Source organism: Cyphomyrmex costatus, unplaced genomic scaffold (genome assembly GCF_001594065.2).
Source record: "Cyphomyrmex costatus isolate MS0001 unplaced genomic scaffold, Ccosl1.0 scaffold33, whole genome shotgun sequence".
In the NCBI taxonomy this organism is placed as follows: domain Eukaryota; kingdom Metazoa; phylum Arthropoda; class Insecta; order Hymenoptera; family Formicidae; genus Cyphomyrmex; species Cyphomyrmex costatus.
In genome coordinates this window covers 1128343-1139351 of record NW_017277450.1, presented here as the reverse complement: position 1 = coordinate 1139351, position 11009 = coordinate 1128343, and the positions used below count along the sequence as shown (strand labels likewise).

General features: G+C 41.9%; 1 protein-coding gene across 1 annotated transcript in view; it reads left to right on the top strand.

Moving 5' to 3' along the window:
• Nucleotides 1-8881, top strand: part of LOC108775851 (CREB-binding protein) — a 20571-nt gene extending 11690 nt beyond the window's left edge. The window contains exons 11-25 of the mRNA XM_018542296.1: nucleotides 149-1989; nucleotides 2073-2230; nucleotides 3463-3543; nucleotides 3632-3766; nucleotides 3950-4426; nucleotides 4574-4739; nucleotides 4986-5162; nucleotides 5257-5487; nucleotides 5574-5804; nucleotides 5885-6004; nucleotides 6094-6395; nucleotides 6799-7212; nucleotides 7374-7695; nucleotides 7776-8178; nucleotides 8272-8881. Coding sequence (XP_018397798.1) covers nucleotides 149-1989; nucleotides 2073-2230; nucleotides 3463-3543; nucleotides 3632-3766; nucleotides 3950-4426; nucleotides 4574-4739; nucleotides 4986-5162; nucleotides 5257-5487; nucleotides 5574-5804; nucleotides 5885-6004; nucleotides 6094-6395; nucleotides 6799-7212; nucleotides 7374-7695; nucleotides 7776-8178; nucleotides 8272-8753 — 5540 coding nt within the window. The 3' untranslated portion in view covers nucleotides 8754-8881. The remainder of the gene's footprint in view (nucleotides 1-148; nucleotides 1990-2072; nucleotides 2231-3462; nucleotides 3544-3631; nucleotides 3767-3949; nucleotides 4427-4573; nucleotides 4740-4985; nucleotides 5163-5256; nucleotides 5488-5573; nucleotides 5805-5884; nucleotides 6005-6093; nucleotides 6396-6798; nucleotides 7213-7373; nucleotides 7696-7775; nucleotides 8179-8271) is intronic.
• The last annotated feature ends 2128 nt before the right edge of the window (nucleotides 8882-11009 follow it).

The following is an 11009-nucleotide window of genomic DNA, read 5'->3' as shown; positions in this document are numbered from 1 at the left end:
TTTATACATACATATATATATATATATATATATATGTATATAAAATACTATTTCAATTAACCAATTCTGTTAAGAAACAAACTTTTTTCTTTTTAAGTTAACACGTATCAAAATACCTATACTAAGCGCGATTTGTCGAATAACGTAGACGAAAAACGACAAAAACGAAAGGAACAACAACAGCTGCAAGCACAGCAGCAACAGCAGCAACAACAACCAACGCAGCCACCGGGTACATCTGGCCCTGGATTAAGGCCATGTGCGCCTCCAAATGTAGGTACCGTTATGCCAGGGGCATCGAAACCTGTCGGGACAGTACCACCTACTTTACGAAGTCATTCACCGAGTATGGGTCAACTGGCAACGATACCAGCAATGGCCATCCAGCAGCATAATAGGATGCAGTTCCCACAGCAGCAGCAGGCGCAACAACAACAGCAGGCCCAACAGCAACAACAAGTGCAAGCTCAGCAGCAAATACAGCAGCAGCAGCAACAACAGCAACAGCAACAACAAGGCATCCTGGTTGGCCCTCCTGGTCCTAGCCCAAATGGACAATCTACATCTAACGCCAATATGGTGCCTAATCCTGGACTGAGTCCATTTGGACAACCTCAAATGTCTCAGGCTAATCTCACAACCACTACTGCATCTAACAATGCGACGACTAGTCAATTTCCAACGTCCAATGGTACGAGTGCCGGTTTACCTAACAGTTCTCCTATTCAGAACCAGCATCAATTTCCCGATCTCATGAAAGTTAGACTGGCGCAAGCCCAGGCTCAAGCTGCGCAACAACAGCAACAACAACAGCAACAGCAGCAGCAGCAGCAAAGTCAGCAACAACCACAACCGACGAGTACTCCTAGCCAAGTTGGTACTCCAGCAACGTCGATTCCGCAAGCACCATCACCGTTTAGTGGCATGCAACAAAGTGCACAGCAGCCGCAGCAACAGCCGCAGCAACAATCGAATCAACAATTTCCAACTCGACCGTTGTCAGCTACCACGCCTAATGACAATGGCATTGCAACATCGACACCACAGACGATACCACCGCCTGCGTCAAGTGGACCAAGTCCAACGGGTGGCGTACCCGTGACGACTACGGGTACAACTAACGGACCTCAGTCAACCACCTCCACACCAAATACACCACTTGTACCGTCATTAATGACACCAAATCAAACGGTCTCTTCTGCATCGAATCAGACGCCGCCTCATTCCGGCCCAACACCGTCTCCAGCTGGCCTTGCGAGTCTTGGCAAAGGTATGACCTCGCAAGAACGTGCAGCACTGAACACTCCACGCAGCACATCCATGTCTTCGCAAATGGCTGCCATTACAGCAGCGCTGGATCGTGACAATTCACCCAGTCCGCCGATGAATAATAACAAAGGTAAACTGGATTCCATCAAGGAGGAGATAAAGATGGAGATTAAACAAGAACCACCAGACGAGTCGCAAAATCACAGAATGGACGGTAAAAGTGTGAACAATGATATTATCATCAAGACCGAGCCGAAAACCGAACCAATGGAGGAGGGCTCGAATGAGGCGACCGTGAAAGAAGAACCTGGTATTAAAGAGGAAAGTATGACTCCCGTGTCCAGTCAAGACACGACCACCTCTGACATCAAACCCTTAGTGCCGGAACCGATTCAACCGAGTGGCACGTCCACTGACAAGAAGAAGTGCTTGTTTAAGCCTGATGAATTGCGTCAGGCATTGATGCCGACATTGGAGAAACTATATCGACAAGATCCTGAGAGTATTCCGTTCCGACAACCGGTAGATCCTCAAGCATTGGGTATACCGGATTACCCGACTATCGTGAAGAAACCAATGGATCTATCGACGATCAAGAAAAAACTCGACACGGAGAAGTACAGCGATCCGTGGGAGTACGTCGACGACGTGTGGATGATGTTTGATAATGCTTGGTTGTATAATCGCAAGACTTCTCGAGTTTATAGATATTGCACCAAGGTAACGTTTATTCGACGACATTATTGCTAATATGATTTATACATTCGAGTGTAATTTACTTTTCTCCTTTTTTTCAAACGTAGCTCTCGGAAGTGTTCGAGCAGGAGATAGATCCCGTGATGCAAGCATTAGGTTATTGTTGCGGTAGAAAATACACATTCAACCCGCAGGTGCTCTGTTGTTACGGCAAGCAGCTTTGTACGATTCCTAGGGACGCAAAGTATTATTCTTATCAAAACAGGTCAGTGCACAGTTACATTCAAGTATATATTGAATTATAATGCGTAGAATTGTTGACGTGAGAGATAATACGTTATTTGAAGATACTAATGCTTAAAATGTTAATATTGTATTAAATGTTAATGCTGAATCTATCAAATATTAATATTTTCATATAGATGTATTCTAACTTTATAGATCGAAGTTTAGTTAATCTATTATATTACTTTTATTAATCCAAATCGATTAAGCATGTAAGAAATGGCATTTTAAGTATTATGTTACATTAGCAGTTTGAACAATTCTGTAATTAGAGCGTGCACAATGGGGACACGTTTGCAGTATTTTGTAACATCTAGTAGTGACTCTTGCGTTTTAAGTAATGTTCTATATGGCTCTAACCATGCTTGTAGGGCATTTGAAGAACGGTGATCCCCGCGTATTCATCTTCTGTAGATCCTTTTAATATAAAAGTATCCTATCGCTGAATACGCTAAATTAAATTGACAGGTTAATTAACTTGCTTTTGACAATAAATGCAAAAGCAGGTCAGTCCCCTGAACTACACTTTTTCGAAGCTATGTGTACGAATTTTCTTTTGTATTAAACTCACGCACTTAAAGTTTGTGTAATATAGTTGTGCATATACTTAAGGGATATGTATCGTTTTATACGAGTAAAATATAGCGTTAAAGTTCTAAACTTGAAGAAAGTTACAGCATAAGGAACAGGTTTATTGATCGCTGGATAATAAATAGCTTTACATAACCTTTTAGTATATGCGATTAGGATTTAGAAAATGACGTATAAATTGATATTTTTTTAACATTGGCACTGTTCTCTTCTTTGTATGTCTTCGCCCATGGGTTGCGCACGCATACACAAATCCTTGTTTGCCGCTTACTTCTTGTGTTGCCTGCGACCTTGCTTCTTTTCGACTCTACTGCGAAATACTTGATACTTGGAAAAAACTGTAATCGAAAAAAAAAAACCCAAACGATGCCTTTCCACGGTCTTTCGAAACTGAAATCGGATCCGAAACAATTGGCCATTGCATGCATGTGTAATTACGAAAAAATTGACTGTACATATAAAAAAAAATACTTGCCGAAATTGAACGGAAACTCAATATGCCGAAACTTGGACACACATTTGGAATAAATTGGTCGTCGTACATCGAATTTACATAATAAAAACGCACACACGGCGCCGATATAATAGTGGTCTAAAGGGAATTGGTCTTCTTTCCGACAGATACACCTTCTGTCAGAAATGTTTCAACGACATTCCTGGTGACACAGTGACGTTGGGAGACGATCCAACACAGCCTCAAACGTAAGTGATATCAATAGATTAATGCGTGTAACCTTTGTTAACATTATTCCGATCCGTACGGTCTATGTGACATCTTTGTTCCTCATAGTGCCATCAAGAAGGAACAGTTCCAGGAAATGAAGAATGATCACTTAGAATTAGAGCCTTTTGTAACCTGTACGGACTGTGGTAGGAGAGTACATCAAATTTGTGTGCTCCACATGGAAGCAATCTGGCCATTAGGGTAAATAATTCAATTTTATTCTATCAAACTATAACCGCGAAAAGATTTAACGGATTAAATTTTCTCTCTATTAAATAAAATATGTTCGTGTTGTTTATTACCTGGTTTTCAAGTTTGAAAAGCAGGCAATAAAAAAAGCTATAGAATATCTCGTGTACTTAGAAATTACTTTTTCTTTGACAGATTTACCTGTGATAATTGTTTAAAGAAGAAGGGACAGAAACGCAAAGAGAATAAGTTCAACGCCAAACGATTGCCCGTAACGAAACTCGGCACGTATATCGAAACGCGCGTGAATAATTTCCTGAAGAAGAAGGAAGCGGGTGCTGGTGAGGTCGCGATCAGAGTGGTCGCATCCAGCGACAAGGTGGTCGAGGTCAAGCCCGGGATGCGAAGTAGATTCGTTGAGAATGGCGACATGCCCGGCGAATTCCCATACCGCGCGAAGGCATTGTTCGCGTTTGAAGAGGTCGATGGCACCGACGTCTGTTTTTTCGGTATGCATGTGCAGGAGTACGGAAGCGAATGTACGCCGCCTAACACTAGACGAGTTTACATCGCATATCTGGATTCTGTTCACTTCTTCCGGCCTAGACAATTTCGAACGGCTGTATATCACGAGATTCTTCTTGGATATCTCGACTACGCGAAACAGCTTGGGTAAGTTTATTCAAGCAAAAAGATCAATTATAATGGATATATAATGTAGCACATGATACACACAAATATAATTAATATTATATCTAAGATATGAATATCATACACATTAAAAATATATGTAAAGAGGAAAAATGTGATATATTACAGATACACTATGGCTCACATTTGGGCTTGTCCACCTTCCGAAGGGGACGATTATATCTTCCACTGCCATCCCGCAGAACAAAAAATACCAAAGCCTAAGAGATTGCAGGAGTGGTACAAGAAAATGTTGGACAAAGGAATGGTTGAAAGAATCGTGCTCGACTACAAGGTTAATAGATAAATGCATTTTATGGATTTTTAAATCTAGTCTCATGTGTTTCCGTTACGTGTCGCGATATCGTATCGGTGTCAAACGAGACTTAAAGAAACGTCTGTAGTAAAGCTAATGTTCTTGTTACATTTACATAGCAATGAGCATAGGATTAGCAGACGACATTTTTTTTTGCTTTTTGACTATTTGCGCATGTATTTCTGTATTTTGAGACAGAAATATAAATGAAACATTTATATGCAGGACATCTTAAAACAAGCTATGGAAGACAGGCTTTCGTCCGCGGCGGACCTACCATATTTTGAGGGCGACTTTTGGCCGAATGTGTTGGAAGAAAGTATTAAAGAACTAGATCAGGAAGAGGAAGAGAAACGTAAACAAGCTGAAGCGGCGGAAGCAGCCGCTGCTGCGGCAAACGCGGTAAGTTGTAAAAAATAAATGTCTCTTCTTTTGCATGCAATAATCGCCTTTCTTGTCTCATATATTTATACCTCTCGGTCTCGTATCTTTTTAGATATTTTCGCTATCTGAAGACGCAGAAACTCCAGACGGTAAGAAAAAGGGCCAGAAAAAGGCGAAGAAATCCAACAAATCTAAAGCAAATCAAAGAAAAAATAGCAAGAAATCGAATACTCCTCAAACCGGCAATGATCTTTCCGCGAAAATCTTTGCTACCATGGAAAAGCACAAAGAGGTGTTCTTCGTCATTAGGTTGCACAGCGCTCAAAGTGCAGCCAGTTTGGCAGTAAGTTTTTTTTTGTGTTTTACAGATTTCTGTTCCTCTGAAAGCTTGGTGCATGCGATTATTAATTTTTATTTAAATCCTTTTAGCCTATTCAAGATCCCGATCCTGTTATCAATTGTGATTTGATGGATGGTCGTGACGCGTTTCTCACAATGGCAAGAGAAAGGCATTACGAATTTTCATCGCTTAGAAGAGCAAAATTCAGTTCCATGTCTATGCTGTACGAATTGCATAATCAAGGCCAAGACAAGTTTGTTTACACGTGTAACAACTGTAAAAGTCACGTGGAGACTAGATACCATTGTACAGTTTGTGATGTACGTATTAGATTACTTAAAAAAAAGGTTTCTGTTTCTTTTTATAACTTTTACGTTTATTAATTCTAATTTTATTATAGGATTTCGATTTATGTGTGAGTTGTAAAGAAAAAGACGGTCACCCGCATCCAATGGAGAAACTTGGTTTTGATTTGGATGATGGCTCTTCGCCTGCCGATGCCAAACAAACTAATCCACAGGTAACTTATTTTCTAAAAATATTTGTGTTGTGATTACAGTAAAACTTATAGTATGCTCATATACATCTTTTTTTATTTTTGCAATGTAGGAGGCCAGGAAATTATCGATACAGAGATGCATTCAGTCATTGGTGCATGCTTGCCAATGCAGAGATGCCAATTGTCGTCTACCGAGTTGTCAGAAGATGAAGCGAGTAGTCATGCATACGAAGAACTGCAAGAGGAAGACAAATGGCGGTTGTCCTATATGTAAACAGTTAATTGCGTTGTGTTGTTATCATGCAAAACACTGCCAAGAGACCAAGTGTCTTGTTCCATTCTGCTCCAACATAAAGCACAAGATAAAACAGCAACAATTACAACAACGATTACAGCAAGCGCAGTTGCTTAGGTCAGTAGAGTTGTCTCTTTATGTATCTGGAGACACGGTAGTGTCTCGGTATATTATTACACTATAATGCAAAAATGTTGTCTTTTTTTAAATATTACTTTAACTATTTTTATTAAATAACGAATTATAAAGTGCGTGCGTGTGTGTGCTATCTAATTTAAAATCAGTGAATATATTTTAATTCTTTTGGATATTTTTGCATGTTGTCTCTATTTTTAATTTATTAGTAAGCTTTATATCTTGACTCTTAATATTACTTGCTCTCTGAATAATAGTGTTATAAATTATTTTACTTTCAATTTACTTTTAAACGTAAATAAAAGCTTACTGCCTATTTATTTAGATATATGAAACTTTTATACATCGAAAACATTCGTCAATATTCACGTTTATTCACATGTAGGAGGCGAATGGCTGTGATGAATACGAGACCAACCGGACCTGTAGCCGCAATGCAGGCCGGACAACAGACCTCAAACGTTGGCATGACGACTGGAGTCGCTATGAAACCTGGTGTTAGCACATCGAATTTGCCGACACCACATCAACCAGGTATCGGATTAAAGCCCGGAACGCAGACTCCTCCTGCTCATGTTCTACAAGTGGTGAAGCAGGTGCAGGAAGAGGCAGCGAGACAACAAGCACCACATATCAATTATGGCAAAGTGACACCGGGCGGTGGTGTTGGTGTGGGTGTCGGTGTAGGAGGTCAAACTGGCGGGGTGATGCCGCCTCCTCAGATGCAACGGCCGTTGCCGGTTCAGATGCCGAATCCTAGCGGCACGCATCTCATCCCGATGGATCAATGGACAGCGAGGTATCTATTATAAATTCATATATTTTACACTTACTTAATTCTTACTTCAATTCTTACTTTAATTTTTACCATTACCTTTAACGAATGCATTTTAATCGAAAAATCGAAATAGAACATGATTTCTGAGAATTTGTGAATCAGCATGTTCTTTTATTTTTTAGCAGATACCAGCCGAATACAGTGATGCAACAAAATCCCAACTTGGCGCGACAGCAGACACCACAACAGTTGATGCAACAACAGCAGCAGCAGCAACAGCATCAGGCTCAACCGGGAATGGGGATGGGTGCGCAAATGGCACGGCAACCGGGCGTGATCGGACCTGTCGGACAGGTCGGACCGCAGGCAAGTACTATGCACAAGCACGCTCTGCAACAGTTGATGCAAACTCTAAGAAGCCCGCACACGCCCGACCAGCAGAATCAGATACTCCAAATACTCAAGAGCAATCCACCGTTAATGGCCGCCTTCATCAAGCAACGAGTGAGTTAATTAACATTTGAAAAAATATCATACATCTATTGTTACGCGCAGATTTGACTACTGATCTTCTTAATAAAAAGGCGCTTGTCCATCAGCAACAACCTGGTCAGCATGGTGGGGGAGTCGGTGGCCCATTGGGCCCTAATCAACCCCAACAACAACCTGGTTTGCAGCATATGATGTCTCAACAACAGCAGCCGCAGCAGCAGCAACCGCAGCAGCAGGCGCAGCAACAACAACAACAGGGTAGACTGCAGATACAGATGTTGACTCAGCAGGCGCAACAACAACAGCCGGTGCAAGCACAGTCGCAATGGTACAAACAACAGATGCTGGTGATGCAGCAGAGGCAACAGCAGGTGGCTCAACAGCAGCAGCAGCAACAGCAGCAGCAGCAGCAGCAGCAGCAGCAGCAGCAGCAGCCGTTCACTCAACCTCCGGCGCCACCATACGGTCAACAGCGACCTATACGGCCGCTTCTTGGTAATTACATGACCCATCGTAATTACTTAGGAAACAGTGGGGCTGTAGTACGTAGCGTGTTTTCTCGACACCAAAACTTGCCCAACTCCCTAGGTTACGGCGGTTTCAACGAACAGGGCTACGGTCAGCCAGGTCTGAAACCTACTCCGCCGCCCGTGCCCTCGCCGCAAGGCGTCATGGGTCCGCCGGGGATCTCCGTGCAACAACAGTTGATGCAGTCAGTCCGTTCGCCACCGCCCATCCGATCTCCGCAGCCCAACCCCTCGCCGCGACCTGTCCCTTCCCCTCGTAATCAACCGGTACCGTCACCGCGATCGGGTCCGGTGCCATCACCGCATCATCATCCGCCTCATGGCACGCCGACACATTCGCCGGCCCACGAGCTCGGCGGCGGTCCTAGCGAGATGATGCTGTCGCAGCTGGGTGGCGGTCCAGGTGCACCCACCGGCCATCCCGCCACTATGCCTCATCATCCCTCGCCGGCGCCGGCGCCCACGAATGGCGGTGCAGACGCCAACGAGGTAACGCCGATGACGCCACAGGACCAACTCTCCAAGTTCGTCGAGGGGTTGTAGTGACTGTTACGGACGATCACATCGGTCGATGGTTATGTAAGTGTTTCCCTTAACGGAGACGACAACGGCGGCGCTCGGATGGCTGCGACCGTCCGCGTCGCGTGAATTTATAAATAATACGAAATGTTCACGGAATTATGAAAGCATTAGATAATTTATCTTGAAACTCGCGCGCGCGTCGATAGAGACTGAAAGAGAAAGCCTGACGCGCATTTCATCAGATTTTGTCGAGTGATTGAGCCTGACACGCCTAGGGATTTGAAACTCCTCTAGGGCCGCAGGATAGTTTCCGATTTCGCGATCCTCGCTGTTGCGAACAAACGTTCGGTTCGCGCGCGCGCGTGTATATATATATATATATCTTCTCTTTCAATTTTCTACATTATGCGATGCGTCGAAAGATAAGAGGGAAAGGTAACGCGATGTTGGTGCTTTTTAATTCTTCTCGGCCTGGCTCAAATAGACTCAAAATTGTTTTCGTCCTTGGTCGAGAAAGAAAGAGAGATGAAAATCGGTAGAACGAGGAGGAACGCGAAAGACTAAAGCGAAACTGTCAAAAGACCATCATTTTCGTATCCTCCACTCGTATCCTCCAGAGCCCCCTCAACTCTACCACTCTTCCTCGCTGCTACTCGTGCAGGGTGAGTGAAATCGTACAAATATATATATATATCTCTCTCTATATATATATATATATACATATATGTATGTTGTGTATACTTAACGTTAATTAATAATTAATAGTTCAAATACTATTAGTTCATGATTAGTATCGTAAATGTACGCAATTATATATTACTATATTAATATTACTATAACGGAAAAATTACAGAGTATATGATAAAGAAAACTTGTATGAAAGATAAATGATAATATAGATAGGGAGAATCCAGTAGACCATTGTATGTAAAGGGAGAGAAAGATAATTTAGAGGTCATACATACGTTAAGTAATATATTTGTTTAATAAGGAGAAAATTTGTTATTAAGAGGATAATCCCTAAGCGTCACACCGAAGGTTGTATCTTGACCATGAAATTTTATGGATTTATCGTTATGACTCCGTATTTTCCGAATGTTGCGAGTCATTTGTGGAACTTGAAAGAAGCGGCGATATTTTTGGTAAGATGTTTAATCGCATCGTATCAAGAATATTACCCATGTGACAAGTTAACGTTGTCGTAACCAAAAGAAAATAAATAAATAAAAGAAATAGAAATTCACAACAGGCTGCTAGTGCGCGCGAGGGAGGGTTTATATAAAACAATGTTAATTTTGATGACGGATATGAAGAGGGTAGTTTTCTGCGGTTGAGGGTCCACTGCGAGTGTACAGTTCAATCAAAATGTAACTAACAAGAATGCGTATTTGATACCGGGCCCTCATGTGAAAACTTTGTAAATACTAGGTTATTACAATGATTATTACTTTACCTGCCGAATTATTGATTAATTATTATTAATATTATTATTATTATTATTATTATATTATAATATATTATTATTATTATTATCAACATTAATCTATTACTATGATCAATTCATAGATCTATTGTAATATTTACAACAAACGAGGGAGAAGAGTTCACGCGCGTTATTATCTACACACGGGTTTACAGATTGGCCCGCGTACAAAAACACACCGAACCACATTACATGACTATTGCCAGTGTTGTATCATAGTAAAACTCTAAGTGTAAGTTCCTTCTGTCAACCACTCCCTTCGTTCGGCCACCCACCTTCCCTGACTCACACCTTTTTCTTCACCACCTATTTAAAATGACTTAGTAATAACGATGGGAATGCGTGAGCATGTGTGGTTCAAAAGGTCCGTCGCGTCGGATATTTTGGAAGTGCATACTTTGTATAATATAGCTATATCATGTACAATTAAGTCAACTGACGATTGAAACAGAAACGTAATTCGGAAGGAAGGGAAGATTAAAATCTAATATTACACATGTACACATATACACGCGTATACCCGGAAGCTTAAAGCGATGTAAAAAAGAGAAGAAAATAGCCGGACGCGAGGGCGATTTGGGGCTTTTAAGCTCACGAGCTAATTATCAAGACACCACCGATACTCTTTTAACTACCTACACCGAGAAATGTATACATATACACGTACGCGCCGGCATATGTACACGTCTTCGCTCAAGACGTACGTTCACTCGAAGTACACCGATGCGTTACGAATTCTCGTTTCAGCGGCACGCGCTTTGATCGTGTTCCTTGTTAAGTCACTCTCGCGGGAT